The following is a 16,086-nucleotide window of genomic DNA, read 5'->3' as shown; positions in this document are numbered from 1 at the left end:
AATGAAAAACCCCATAACCAAATGTAATTGGTTAGTGCCAAAGTGCTTTCAAAAGGAAAAAAAAAAAAAAAAACCCTCAGTAATGGATGTTTCTAGAGGTCTAAAAGGTTTTTTCTTGAGAAAGGGCAACACTGTTTAGTTTTAATTTTTTATTTTTTAATAAATATTTTTAAAATTTTAAATAATTTTTTTATTTTTTTAAATACACTTTACTTAGACCATCTCCAATGGTCATCAAATCTATCATCAAATTTGAATTTGATGAAAAAAAGTTATTTTTTCGTGCCCTAACGGCTCATCATATTTGGTATCAAATCTAGAATTTCACTTTTCTTTCATCAAACTGAGGATGTTTTGTGCCTTTCATCAAATCACTGATCATTGTTGTTGTATTTTTACTATCGGATGACTACCTCGAGGCAAAATTTTGTGAAAATTTTGCACTAGCCGGTCGTCCACTTGATCGATCGATGGTTTAATAAAAAGTCAAATCCCTCCGTTGGAGCAGATGATATCAAAAAGAGTTTTTACTCAAATTTCTCTGGAATTTCTCTGCACTTCCTAGAGAATTTCTTTATGTTTTTGACCAATTTTCTCTGGTTTACTCATAATTTTCTCTGTGTTTTTTATCAAACCAGACTGTAAACCACTTAGACAACAACAAACTAAAGAAAATTGAACAATCACCATTTTGACCAATTTTCTCTGAGCACCAAAGAAATCCAGAGAAAATTGTGTAGAGAAAATTTGTGTGGCATTGTGTGGCTCTATCCAGAGAAATTTGTGCTAGAAAAAATTTGTGTGACTTTATCCAGAGAAAATTATGTTAGAAAAAATTTGTGTGGCTTTGTGTGGCTCTATTTATCCGAAGAAAATTGTGTTAGAGACAATTTGTGTGGTTTTGTGTGGCTCTATCTTGAGAAAATTGTGTAGAGAAAATTTGTGTGGCTCTATCCAAAGAAAATTGTGTTAGAGAATACTAAATAATGAAACACATTTGATGCCTTGCAATAGTCAAGTAATGAAAATCGAATAAAGATGGCGAGCACCAGAATAACCTATCAAGCTTATCAATTGGAAAAAAAATAAAAGAATGTAGACTTGACAGAAAAGGACACATGTTCACATTTCTACTTTTCTATCATTTAGCAATGGACAGGGAGTAACACTCTGTAGTTTCAGAAGCATCCTTCCAAGATCAGAATAACACTTGCACTGGGAAGCCTCCATTGCAAATTTCTTCCAAGCCATCGCGTTGTGAGTAGTCTTTACCAAAGCCTAAATATGTTTGGAGGATCTCAATTAAAAACGAATTCAAGATTAGAAATAGGAAAAATAAATAAAAAAGAATCACCAATCAAACACCTTGGTATGTAACTGGTCAATAATAATTGACATTTGGGAGACAGAGATATGAGCCGATCTACATCGGCGGCAACTCCAACGACGATGGTATTTGCGGTGGTAGTGGTGGCAGTGGCCATTAAAGAGAGTGAAGTGAGGTTTGGATTTATAGAGAGAGAGAGAGATGAAATAGAGAAGGTAGAGAGAGAAAGAGAAATGAGGTTTGATGTGAGAGAGTCAAATTTCTCTGTGATGTATGGGTGTGGGGTTGAGGGACCTTAAACATCATAAAATAATATTGTGAATCTCTTCCATTACTAAAAATGAAGGGGAGACCTTAGATTAATTATTACGTTTTTAAATCTAGACAGATCTAGACCATTAATTTGAAAGATATTTTCAAGCTAATCCTTCCATTGTTATATATATATATATATATATGTATGAAGGATTAGAGAGGCTCATGATTGAAATAAAAGAAAAAGAAAAAAAAATGGATAAGAAAGAGATCTAAATGGAATCTTTTTTATTCTTTGGTTCCAACTTGATGCCTCCTCGAGTCTCCGCAGTGGACAACAGTAATGTTAGGTATCATGAAAAGTCTTTCATGAAAATAATCATTAAAGATTTGTGACCTTTGGATTACACTTAGAATAAAGCACCACACACTAATCAAGGTAATCTAAGGGTCACAAATCTTTCATGATCATTTTCATGAAAAAAATTTCATGATCCTTAGCATTTCTCAGTGAACAAAGGGTGCCAGCTGTCAGTGCTATGCATAAGAAACGGCCAAATTTTGACTTTTTTTTTTTTTTAAAGAGAGGAAGCAAGAGAGAGAGAGCTGTTGGTTTGAAACAAAACAAAATAAAACTTTACAAATCTTCAAAGGCATTTATTTTAATAAGGAGGAATATATAGTAATATATATATATATATATATATATATTGAAAATTCACATGAGTTGAAATTTAATGTATATTTATTGATTATTATATTGTTGCTGTTTTTAAAAATCAAACTAGTTATATTTCTTTTGACATTAATATTTATTAGAGTATAGCTATTTATATGCTATTATTCACAAATAAATATAAGTCACGTGCTATATATTTATATTTAGTATTTGATTAAACTTATGTTCACCTCGAATAATCTCATAACTTTGAAACTAATTGGGAAGACTCAAATTAATTAGTTGATTTTTCAACAAATCAATAAATAATATGTAATAATACACATCATTGCAAGTAAATTTAACAGTAATATTTTAAGGATTTTTTAATTTTTTAATTGGTTTGCTTAAATGAGAACAATATTGATGTTATTATTATTATTATAATTTGCAAAAAAATTTAAAAAAAATTATACTTTGACTCTTGTAACAAAATAAATCATAAATTTTTATTTTTATCAATTTAAATGCTACACTTTGCTTAGTTTGGGTTTTTTAAAAACTTTTTTAAGAAAATTTTACTTTCTTGTTTTTCGTATTTTTTTATTTTTACTGATTTTTTTAATATTTTAAGCATTTTTTTTTAATTTTTAGACACACCTAACATAAATACACTTAAAAAATATAATTTTCGTGAAAAAAAAATTTAAAAAATTAACTAAATACCAAAAATACAAAAAATATATATATATAATGTTGTCAACCTGATGGTATTAATGCTTTAATTTATACAATTGTTAGACATTTTATCGGTACCCCCAACTAATATCTATTCTCACATACATGATCAACTGAGTAATCTGACTTGTTCTACCTTAAGTGATTTTAGATGGTATAAAGATGTATTTACTTCTAGAGTTATGTTAAGAGAAGACTGTACTAAATCATTAAAAATTCAGTATATTTTTTTGTATTTTTGTGTATTTATTAATTTTTTGAAATATTTTTCACAAATATTTTACTATTTAGATATATCTAAGTAAGGTGCATCTAAAAAGTAAAAAAAAAAATGCTTAAAATTTTAAAAATATTTATTGAAAACAAAAAAACACGAAAAATAAAAAACTCAAATTTCAAAAAATTAAATTCAAAAAACTGAAACCAAGCACATTGTATTTTGATTTATTTTCAATCTAAATCATTCACTTATTTTTGTTAGGTAAAATTAGTGAAAAAATATTTTAATTATTAAATTCAATGTAAATATATATAAAATATCTAAAATATTATTTTTGCATCAACTTACTTAGTGAAAAGAGGCCAATGATTTAGATTTAAAATAAATCAAAAATTTTAAATTTGAATTGATAAAATAAAAAATTCACAATTTATTTGGTTACAAAGGTCAAATTCTAAAAAAAATTCAAAATAAAGTTCTGTCATTTGTTGTTGTTGTTAGGGGTGTGCACGGTGCGGTTCGGACAGTTTGAAAGTAAAATTACAAACCGAATGGCGGGTTAGCGGATTGACAATTTGCGGTTTGGGCGGTTTTTGGCGGATTGGCGGATTGAAGAATATTCTAACTAATTATCATACATTTGCATAATATATAATATTAATTTGTATAATATTTTTAAGATATATAACACAATGTAATTTTAAATAATATGTTTCATATATATAACCACTAATTTATAATAAATTTTATATCTTAAATCTCTTTCACACTCATTTTTACATTGATATTTTATTAGAAGTTAAAAAATATATATGTATTAACTATAGCGGAGCGGAGCGGTTTGATTGGCAGATTATAAATTTTAAAGTTTAAACCACGATTAGCGGTTAAAGCGGTGAGGATAGATACATATCGATATGATTTTAGCAGATTGAGTGATATTTTGCATGGCCCAAATTGTTGTTAATTTTGCTTAAAGCAATGTAAAGAAACCAATAACAGCACACACAACAGCATAAAAATAAAATAAAATAACGGAAAAACAAAAACAAAAACAAAAAACAAAAAACAAAAATATTAAAAAAAATAGAAAGAAAAGAAAAACCAAACGCCCCAACGTATTGTTTTGCAATGCAGCACTCCCTGCTGTACAGCAGTGACCCTTTTCCGCTCTGCAGTAGTCAACACCGCGTAGAGCGCAACGTGTGAAAAATGAAAACCCCCTAATTGCTGTGTTTCCCAATTGATTTCTTTGAAACTGTTTGAGGGTCTTTGCATTTCTTTTCATTACATTTCAAAAAATTGTGAGTGAAAACTATTGATTCAACTCTTTTCTCATCTGGTTTTGATTTCAATTCCAATTCTCAAAACGGATTAGAGTATGGCTGATCTACTCATTTCCCCAGTTATTACTTCAATTTTGAGAACTGTGTGGGTGATTTTCTGACCACACTCTCAACTTAGTACTCAACTAGAGAACACTGGCAGAATAGATTAAGCCCGAACGACCTGCAACAGAAAGAGAAGATTCCGACGGTGGCTCGTCCACCCGGGGGCACTCCGACGATCAAGTCAGTGCTCAATCTCTCAAAGATAACCAATAGTGCTTAACTCACTAGACAGAATATCAAAAGCATCCCTTAGACCCATGAGGGTGCCTCCCTTTTATAGCCAACACAATCCTAGTCCCAATAGAAGCCTAGCTCTAATGGACTTAGGATTACTGCTAATCTTGGACTCCCAGTAGAATTAGGATAAACTCTCTAAGAGTCTCATCTTTACCCAAACTGAAGTCTTCTCCCATTCTAGGACTCTTGTTCCTTATCCGCTTATCTCGGATTCCGGTATTCTCGCAGATAACCTCGGCCTAGCCGAGATTACCTCGGCGTCATGACCAGGACACGTGGCACCTCGGCTGGCACTTCGGTGACACCTCGGCCACGTGTTGTCATTCAAAAATTATGTCCCCACAACTGCCCCCTAGGTTCTATTACCTCGGCATCCTGAGGTGATGGAACCTATATCATTCATTCCTTTAATCAGGACCCCGGTTTAACTTCAACTTGTAAACTTTTCTCAAGTTTCAACAAGTGTTAAACATAATCTCGGTTTAACTTCAACTTGTAAATTTTTCTCAAGTTTCAACAAGTGTTAAACATCATCTCGGTTTAACTTCAACTTGTAAACTTTTCTCAAGTTTCAACAAGTGTTAAACATAATCTCGGTAAACTCTTCTCTTCTCGGACTTAATCATCTTAGGCCGAGATCTTGTCTTCTGGGGTATGGGATCCGAGATTTGGAATCCGGGATCGGTTTACTTGGGTTGAGCTTTTGTCTTCTCATATCCAGCGTTATCTCGGCTTGACAGGTGAGGTTACCTCGGTATCTTGTCGCTTTCTCTGGAGGTAATCCCTCATATCCTCCTTGGTTCGTCCAAGAGCTCGGCTATCTCCAGATTTCAACCTCTTTGGTGCACTACTTCCTATGTCATTGCGAGTCCTTTTGGACCTCCCTCCATTGGTCGCGTCGAAACAGAGGTCCTTCCCCTGAACATGCCGATGTTCTTTGGAGTCAGCTTCCTTGGTGCGATGTGTCCTCTGTGAATCTCCCCTTCTTGATTCTCCTCGTCCGACCTCCCTTGAAGGCCGGTGAGAATGTTCCTTGGTCCTATCGTGCTGAGGAGTTGTAGGAGTTGTCTTCTGCCCCCCTGCCTGGGCATCTTTCTTGGCTGCTGGAATCGGCGTATTTTGTGACGGGAACGGTGGCTGCATGACGTTGTTCTGTATCATGAAATTGACAACCGTTTGCAGGTCCGCCAATTTGTTCGCCATTCCTTTCATCTCGTAGTCCCTTCGTAAGCATCTTTCTTTCCATACCTGGAGGTCGTCTTCGTTATAATACTCGCTTCGGTCTGATTTCTTCGGCACGTCGCCCTCCTGGCCGACGTCCTCTTCTCCGTGATTCTTATCACGAGTTTCTTCGTTGTAGTTGTCTTCTTCGACGCCAAGGTCAATATGTTTCCCACTCTCAGTAGGGGTGTCGTTCCCAACCTTCTCTTTCGGTCTGTCGTTGGCCATCTATTCTCCTTTCGTTCCCACAGACGACGCCAAATTGTGTGGGTGATTTGCTGACCACACTGCCAACTTAGTACTCAACTGGAGAACACCGGCAGAATAGATTAAGCCCAAACGACCTGCAACAGAAAGAGAAGATTCTAGCGGTGGCTCGTCCACCCAGGGGCACTCCGACGATCAAGTCAGTGCTCAATATCTCTCAAAGATAACCAATAGTAATTAACTCACTAGACAGAATACCAAAAACATCCCTTAGACCCATGGGGGTGCCTCCCTTTTGTAGCCAACACAATCCTAGTCCCAATAGAAGCCTAGCTCTAATGGACTTAGGATTACTGCTAATCTTGGACTCCCAGTAGAATTAAGATAAACTCTCGAAGAGTCTCATCTTTACCCAAACTGAAGTCTTCTCCCATTCTAGGACTCTTGTCCCTTATCCGCTTATCTCGGATTCCGGTATTCTCGCAGATAACCTCGACCTAGCTGAGATTACCTCGGCGTCATGACCAAGACACGTGGCACCTCGGCTGGCACTTCGGTGACACCTCGGCCACGTGTTGTCATTCAAAAATTATGTCCCCACAAGAACCTTGAACTCTTTAGTGCTAAAAGAGTTTGGGATAGCATGGGGTTTGAAAACAGAGCTAGAGAAGTTAGACAGCACACTAAGTACCATTCAAGCAGTCCTTCAAGCTGCAGAGACAAAGCGAGGGAAAAGCGAGGCTCTGAAGAATTGGCTGAGCAAGCTCAAGGATGCAGACAATCTGGTGAATGAGTTCATGATTGAAGCTCAGAGAAGAAGGATGGATTCTGAGAGAGGCATAAAACCTCAAGTAAGTGCCTTTTTCTCTCTTCGAAACCGACTTATATTTCGATTGAAAATGGGGCATAAGATCGAGGATATGAGGGATAGGTTGGATGCCATTGCTGGGGAGAAAAATAAGTTTCACTTGAGGGAAGGTGTGGTGGAAACCGGAGAAGTTTGTGGGATGGAGAGAGGACAAACTAATTTCGAAAATTTATGGGAGAACTGATGAGAAAGAAATGATAATTGAAATGTTGCTCAACAATTCAAGTGGTCGTGATGATGATGTATCGGTCTATGCTCTGTGTGGTATGGGGGGGCTTGGAAAAACCACACTTGCTCAATTGGTCTACAATGATAGAAGGCTGGATAGCCACTTCGATTTGAGAATTTGGGTGTGTCTCTGTTGATTTCGATGTAGAGAGACTAACTAGAGCAATCCTAGAGTCCGTAGAAGATGGTAGGTGTAGTATCTCAAACTTGGATCCACTTCTACGTCGCCTCCAAGAAAAACTGTTTGGGAAGAGATTTTTACTTGTCTTGGACGATGTATGGAATAAGTACCATGAGAAGTGGGATAGGCTAAAAAATGCACTAAAGTGTGGAGCTAAGGGCTGTACCGTTACAGTAACAACGAGGATTCAGAAAGTTGCTCTTATCATGGCTACACTTCCTATACACCACATGGTTCGTCTGTCGGAGGCTGATTCTTGGTCCTTGTTTAAACGACGCGCATTTGGCAATGAAAGAAGAGAGGAAAACCTTCAATTGGATTTCATTGGGAAGGAAATAGTGAGAAAATGCAAAGGGTTACCCTTAGCAATAAGGGCTTTGGGAAGCCTCATGCAATTTAAAAGAAGTGAAAGTGAATGATTATCTGTGAAGGAGAGTCAGATTTGGGATTTGCCAGATGATGAAAGTGGTATTTTACCTTCTTTGAGGTTGAGCTATGAAGCCTAACCTTCACATTTGAGGCAATGTTTTGCTTATTGTTGTATATTCCCGAAAGACTATAGAATGGAGAAAGACATGCTGATAGGGATGTGGATGGCAAATGATTTTATTCCATCTAAAGGAAAAACGACATTACATATTGGCAATGAGATTTTTAGGGACTTGATTTGGAGGTCCTTCTTACAAGATGTGGAAGAGGAAAACAATGGAAGAATATTTTGTAAAATGCACGACCTTATGCATGATCTTGCATAATCTATCATGAGAAATGAATGCTTTATTGGGGAGCCACACGAGGGCATGAAAATTCCAGATAAAATTCGTCACTTGTCTTTTTACATTGGCTCAAGTGAGATGGTTCCTCAGAATGAGATTGTATCTAAAGTCCCATCTATGCGGTCTCTCATTTTACAATGCGAGGACAAGAATGTTTCACCTTTCATTTCAAAACAAAAGTATCTCAGAGTGTTGGATTTGAGTGGCAAAGTTGTTAAGAATTTATCAATGTCAATTTTCAATTTTAGCCATCTTAGGTATCTGAACATGTCATACTCTAATATAGAAATTCTATCGGAATCAATAAGTAATCTCCAAAACCTGTAGACACTGAAGCTAAAAGGTTGTTATCATCTTTGTAAGTTGCCCAAACGCATGAAGCACATGAGAAATCTCACTTACTTGGACATCACAGGGTGTTATTCTCTTACTTCCATGCCTGACCAAATGGGACAATTAACTTGCCTACAAAGACTAAGCATGTTCATTGTGGGCCAAGATGAGGGTTACCAAATTGGTGAGCTGAAAGAATTAAATCTTGGGGATACGTTGGGCATAAAGAGACTCGAGAACGTAAGAAATTCTGAAGACGCCAAGAAGGCCAATTTGAAGAGGAAACAAGATCTTATTTCTTTGGAATTATATTGGAGCAAAAGCAATGAAGAAAACATTCCAAAGAATGTCGAAGAGGTTCTTGAGAGTCTCCAACCTAATTCGAATCTGAAGAAATTGAGCATGAATTTTTTCCAAGGTTCAAAGTTTCCAAATTGGATGTTGGGTTTGGTTCTTGAAAATCAGGTTGAAATCTCTTTAATAGATTGTGAAAGATGTGAACATCTTCCTCCTCTTGGCAAACTACAATCCCTAAAAATTCTCAATATCAAACGCATGTGTTCTCTTAAGTACTTCAACCATGGGGATTATGGAGATGGGGAAAGTTCGTTTCCTGCATTGGAGGCTCCCAGCCTTTATGGAATGCCAATCTTGGAGGAATGGGCCATAGTGGATAGAGGAGAAATTTTCCCTTGCCTACAGGAGTTGGTGATATCTGGATGCCCCAAATTGACTAAATTGCCTTCTCTTCTAGCACTTGAGAGATTAACAATTGAGGGAGGCAATGAAATGTTATTTAGATCTGTGATTAATCTTACTTCGATTTCCTATTTTAGGATAAGGGACTCTTATTTGAAGATTCTTCCAGATGGACTTCAAAATCTTAAGACCTTAGAGTTCCTACAGTTATATTCCATGTACAATTTGAAGACCCTGTCAAATCAACTGGATAATCTATTTGCTCTAACGTCCTTAGAACTCCATAATTGTCGTGAACTTGAAAATTTGTCAGGACTCAAAAACCTAAACTCTCTGCAGACACTGTATATATGGGGATGTAATAGTCTTACGTCCCTTCCAGTGCAAGCGTTGCAAGGCTTGACTTCCCTTACATCCTTAACAATTGACAGCTGTGATAAACTAATATCTTTGTCAGATGGAATGCAATATCTGACAGCACTTCGGAGATTGGTTATCAATGGATGTCCAGAGATACAGGCCTTGTTTGGTTTAGGTTTGTTTTTCAAAAAAAAATTTGGAAAAAATTCTCTACAAACAAATTTTTAAGAGTAATCAAATCAAACAAATTTTTTCAAAAAAAATCCCAAAATTTTGTTTGGTTACCTACTTTCCAAAATCACTCTCTCTCTCATACACATCAAATCGATCACTTTTTTTAAAAATCTCTCCTCAAAACAATTTTCCAAAACTATTTTTAAAAAAAGACAAACCAAACAAATTTTCGTACTTTTTATCTCAAAAATTACTCTACAAACACAAACCAAACACACCCCCCACAATCTTTTCCAGAGGGTATGCAACATTTGAATGCTCTCCGAAAGTTGATTATAAGCGATTGCGGCGGATTAATTTCTCTACCAAATTTGCTAGGAAGCCTCCGGTCATTATCATTCTTACTGATTGAGGATTGCCCTAATCTGAGGTGTTTGCCGGATGGGCTGCAGGATCAGAATACTCTGAAAAGGCTGTCAATGGGACAATGTCCACATTTGGAGCGCTGGTGCAAGAAACAAACTGGGGAGGATTGGTTGAAGATAGCTCGTATTCCCGAGATTTGGGTCAATACAAAAAAAGTACAATCCTTGGATTGTTATTGTGCTATTTTGAAGCCGAGATTCACATCCAACAGTATTTGCAGAAAGCTGATTTGAGCAAGTGTGACAAGATAGCCCCAAGTTAGTGCAGAATTGAAGACTGGAGTTTTTGATGGAGCGTGCTTGAAGAATTTTGTGGCTGGCCTCAATGGGTTTGCACACTCGTTGAATAATACATCATAGTTTTCAAGGTTCGTTTTCTTTTTCTTGAATAATAAAACATCATAGTCAGAATTGAATTTAATTAACTTGTGAAATTAGAAAATCACTAAATTTTGATTTCTTTCATTTATGTCTGGTATAGGTCGAAGAAATTGGAAATTGTATTTCATAGCGGAGCGGCATGGGTACGGAATGCTCTCATTTCTGTAATTGCTCTGAAAAGCTTTTGTGGAATTAGATTAGATCATAGATGGCTATGAAGAATTGTAATAATTGGTTGCTGCAAACCATTGCTTTGTTTCCTTTGATTTTATATTTCTAAGCACAGGATGGTGTTTTTTGATTTGTTCCAGGTTGCTTCCTAGTTTCATCGTTCTTCATTGAGGGGTATGATTTCCATTTATTTGCTCATTTTTAGCTAATTTAGAGCCATATGCGGATCGATAGGCCATCAGTTTTTTTTCCTTTTTCTTTTTTTTTTTTAAAATTTAAATTTAAATTTTTGTTATTGTTTTTTTATTTCTGTTATCTTGCCCAGGCTTTTCATGCTTGCAGAATTGCATTGGTCTACAATTGTATGTTTTGGAAAAAACTTTTTTTCTAGTTTTTTTTGTTTGGTTTTGGTGACTATTTTTCAAAAATTATGTCAATTTTTTTTTAAACTTTCCTATCCATGTAGACGAATCTAAAAAATTAAATTAAAAAAAAAAGCCTAATGTTCACTATTTTTGGCCCATTTTTATTTTTTTGGGACTTTTTTTCAATTTTTTTAATTTTATGGTTCATCTCGTCGAGCTAAATTTACAAGTTTAAAACTTTTGAATCTTTTTTTAAAAAAAATCGCTAAAGACGAAAATAAAAAATAAGAAAAAAGTCACCAAATAAGTAAATTCTAAATACCGATTAAAAATCTTAAGAAAATTCTATTATATACACCCTTGTCATATGCATATTTTGGTTATGTCATGTTTTTTTTAGTTATGATTTTATTTTAGTTATGACTCATGAGATGTTAATTATATCTCATGTATTGTTTGGTTATGATTTTTTTTTTGTTTTTTTTGTTATAACTCAGAAAGTATGAAATTATATCAATTTTTTTTAGTTATAAAGTACATACGATGCATCCTTTAAGGGGGTGTGTATCATAATCTTTCCCACAATCTTAAGTTTGTTTTAGGTCTTTGTGACCAATCTTTCACTTCTTTTTTTTTTTTTCATCAAATTTGTTTAACAATTTAGATCACAAGTTTGATTTGATAAAACTCACTCCAACCAATGATGAGAATCAAAATTTTGATCAAATCTTTTTAACAATACTTAATTTATCACGAAAATGTATCGTTTAACTAATTCATGCGAAAAAAATAATAATAATCGCTAAACTTTTATCTTTTAACAATTTAGTCAAATTTAAGTGAAAAATAGCTGATGGCAATTTGATGAAATAATACCACCCAAACAAGGCCAACCTACAAATGCTTTGAGATGTAAAGAAAGTGGAGGGAGGGATAGCTTGCTTACATGGTGTCCAAAGTGTTTGTTTGGTGTGCCAACAAGTGAAAGTTGGAACTTCCAAACATGGCCTTAACAGTATTTTCTAAATTTATTTAAATTATTCATGCCACTGCAGGAAAACTGACTTTTACTCGCGTTTCAAAAACGTCGCTAAATCTTTCAAAAACGCCGGTTTCAAGTTATCGATCATTTGACTATATAATGATCACATTAGGCTGCTAGTTATCGATCATTTGACTATATAATGCATAACAAAAACTCTAAACACACATAAGTTAGGTCTCATTTAGTAGCGTTGTCAGTTTCAAGTTTTCTTTTTACAAAAATATGTATATAAAAATATTTTGAAAATAAATTAAAATAGTAATAAATAAAACATGTTTGATGAGTTGTAGAAGATGGTGATTAGCGGTGAAGGGTGGACAAATGTTGTGGTCAAAGTGTTGTCGAAGATCATGGGGTAGTCGGAGGGTCGTTGGAAGTGGTTGGAGCTTGACAACGATTGGCCGACAGTTGTGGGAGATGGAACAAAAAGTAAAAACTTATTCTAAAAACAAATATAAATTCTTTTTCAATATAAATTTTCAAAATTTCAGAATCAATTTCACTTTCTTAAAATCAAAAATAACATAACAAACAGGTTTCATTTTCAATATCTAAGAAAAATGAAAACGAAGTTTTCGTACTACTCATTTAGTTTCAGCTCAATCTTTGGAAGCTATGAAATATACTTTTGTTGTGGATTCTAGGGAGCACAAAGTGTTTGCCAAGATTTTATTTATTTATTTATTTAAAGATAAATTCTAAATAGTTGTAATCACTTACAAACAAACTGTTGGAAAAAATGGTTTAAATGCTGATTTTTTGGAAACTTTATGCTAATAATTTTGTAGGATCCATAAGTCGGTTTTGGAGGGTTCGAGTAGCAATGTGTTCGTTGTCATGCGGTGAACAACATTATGAAATTAGTGAGTCAAAACTATTTATAGGTGAATGGAAAATTAGTCATGTTGGTAAAAATTCTCAAAATGGTGTTGAATGTTCTTCTCCCACATAGGAAAGTTAAGAAAAATTTAGAGAAGATATAAGGTCCTAAATTGAACCTTGGGCATGGGCCCAAAAGACACCCAAAGCGTGAGTTGGGTTGGGGCGGCTCATTACTATCTTCTTGGGCCAAAATCATTTGAAGTTATTTTCAATTGTTTGCTGGAAAACAAAAATTTTGAATTTCATCTTCAATTGGCAACGGACATGTCTCTTCCGAAAAGGTTTTTCCATTGCCTATATTAAAGCAGTCCTCCATTTGGGTTTTGGAATCAAATCAAATAAAGAAAAAAAAAAAAGATTCAGACTTCTAGTTTCTTCATCCTCCTCTGTTCATCCTACATATTCATATTTTTTAGAGTTTAAGTTTGAAAGAGTGTAAAGCACATACTCTGGTTCGCTGTATACATAGAGTTAGTGAGAATTCTATGTGTGGTGATTGTTATATCCTGGAAACAGGACGCCTATTAATCTCGAGTACCAGTGGAGAAGGCGTTATTCTGTCTTAAAGACACAGTACCCATGCACTGGCCTCAATCACAACTTTGTTCAATAGTTTGATCTTTGAAAAGTTGTAAGTTTGTTTTATTTTATTTATTATTCGGTATTAATTAATTTTACCGAAATTATTCTCCAACACAAAGAAACAATGATATCAGTTAAATTTGAGACACATTAATGAGAGTCGAATCCAAAATATTTAAATTTTCGACTCATCCCAGAATCAGGTCCCCGAATTGTTAAAATGGATGGTAACATGTCGAGTTTTTTCAAGTTTTACACGAATTTTTATCTTAAACTTAATTATTTTAATGATATAATTTCATATTTTACCATTTTCTCCATAATTAATCTTACCCATCAATATAGAATCAAGAACAAACAAATACAATCAAATCAAATAATTTTGTCAAGCAAATTCTATCCTTTGCGAGAGTTATTATTTAGGGTAAATTACATTGACACCCCCTGAGATTTCAATTTAATACGGATCCCCCCTTGACATTTCAGAAATTACACTTCCCTACCTATCAATGTTTGTTTAACAGAACTAATGGAAAAAAGGATACTGACATTAATACCCTCCACTAAAGATATTAATTTATGGAATTACTATCATCTCTTCCACTTTCATTTTTCTCTTGTATTCTCAATGCTACTAGCATAGCGACTCTCTCACCGCCCCACTATGAGTTTATATCGGTGACCCACCTCTGTAATCCCATAAAGAAAAAAGAAAATATGCCAAATTTAATATCAGTGGTCTAGATTTATTTAAAGTATGGGCTCACAACACTTAGGTGGTGTTTAATAAAACTAAAAACTGAAAACCAAAGATTGAAAATTAAGTATTGAAAATTAAATGCTTAATTTGTTAAACTAAAAACTGTTTGATAAAAATTTAAGTGTTGAATTAAAAATAAATTATTTGAGATGTATTAGATCAAATTTGAATTTATTTATTTTTTTGCAAATTGTACATTTTAATTTTTATATTGTGATGGTGGTGGTGGTGGTGGTGGTAGTGGTAGTGGTGGCGGTGGCGATGGAAGTTGCATAGTGGTGGTGGAGATAGTGATGGTAGTAATAGTAAAATGATCGTGGTGTTTATGGCAATAATGACAATAGTGATGAAAGTAATGGTAATAGTGGTGGTGGTAGTGCTAGTGGTAGTGGTAGCATGGCGGTGGTGGTGGTGGTAGCATGGTAGTAATGGTGGCGATGGCATGGTAGTGATGGTGGTGGTTTTCGCGATGGCATGATTTGATATTCTTGATTGTTTTTTTCTGATTCCATTTATGAGACTGTAAATTTTTTTATTTTTGAATGCATGTCAAGTCAAGTTTGGTGGGGTGCAATATTTTAGATTTTTCTTTCTTTTTTAAGGACTATTAAATAGTTGGTATTGTTAAAGCAGGGTAATTGAAGCATCCTAAAGTTGTGGTACAAAGTGGTGTGGAAAGAATGAAAGGAATGAAAAAGAAAATGATGGATAAAAGATTGAGGGTAAATATGGTATTTTAAAAAGAATTATTGCTGACATAAGCAAATATTGTTTGTTGACTTAATAGTCAATTAACTGAGAGGGCAATTGGTAATGCTACTTTAAACCTTCAGGAGGGGATTGTAATTTCTAAAATGTGAGGGAAGGAAATTGTATTAGTTACAAACCTTAAGGGGTTTCAATATAATTTACCCAATGAGGGCAAAATTGGTATTTAAAAAAATTAAACTGCTAACATCAGTAAAATCTGTTAGTTGACTTAACAGCCAACTAACTGAGGGAACAATCTGTAATGAAACTTTAAAGATCAGAGAGGAGAATGTAATTTTCAAAAGATAAGAAAAAACTATAATAAACATAAATCTCAGGGGATATCAGTGTAATTTATCCTATTATTTATTATTCTCTCAAGAGTTATAAATTTATAAAATGGATTATTGTGCAGCCATGTATATGTATATGCTGCCTATTGATGACATCTTCAAAGTCCACGCTCTTCAACTACATAGCAGGCCAATTGCCCAATCTTCATAAAAAATTAATTAATTAAAAATCTATACAAATAGTTCCTACATAGACTTTTTTTTTCCCAGTTAGATAGCATAATAAATAAATAAATAAATAAACCACCTAGAGACAAAAATTCAAATAAACTTGAAATATGCTGTGACAGCACGTTAGCTGTATGTTTGGTATCAAATACAACAATGCTCCAATATTCCTTATTGTATAATATTATGGTTAGATAAAATTGATTTGATCCTCTCTGTTAAGGTTATAATCAATGGTTATTGACATAGGTGGGCCCGTAGAGGCTTTTGGCCCACCACTTAGAGCCCAATACACGATTTAAATACTAAAGCCTAACATTATTGGAACCCA

General features: G+C 34.3%; 1 protein-coding gene, 1 long non-coding RNA gene and 1 pseudogene across 2 annotated transcripts; all 3 read left to right on the top strand.

The window, feature by feature from the left end:
• Positions 1–7,316: 7,316 nt before the first annotated feature.
• LOC145800229 (putative disease resistance protein RGA3 pseudogene) lies at positions 7,317–7,950 on the top strand (annotated as a pseudogene).
• Positions 7,951–8,682: 732 nt separating this feature from the next.
• Positions 8,683–9,701, top strand: LOC145800228 (putative disease resistance protein RGA1). Its single transcript, XM_082889886.1, has 2 exons — positions 8,683–9,557; positions 9,653–9,701. Exons 1-2 carry the CDS (start codon positions 8,683–8,685, stop codon positions 9,699–9,701), a joined length of 924 nt encoding a protein of 307 aa, XP_082746012.1.
• Positions 9,702–10,169: 468 nt separating this feature from the next.
• Positions 10,170–11,036, top strand: LOC145801582 (uncharacterized). Its single transcript, XR_014343197.1, has 2 exons — positions 10,170–10,666; positions 10,780–11,036. It is a non-coding gene; the product is annotated as an uncharacterized LOC145801582 (long non-coding RNA).
• The last annotated feature ends 5,050 nt before the right edge of the window (positions 11,037–16,086 follow it).

The sequence above is a fragment of the Camellia sinensis genome, chromosome 10, assembly GCF_055761805.1.
Source record: "Camellia sinensis isolate YWXY chromosome 10, ASM5576180v1, whole genome shotgun sequence".
Classification (NCBI taxonomy): Eukaryota; Viridiplantae; Streptophyta; class Magnoliopsida; order Ericales; family Theaceae; genus Camellia; species Camellia sinensis.
The sequence above is the reverse complement of the archived record's forward strand: the minus strand, read 5'-3'. Positions and strand labels throughout refer to the sequence as shown.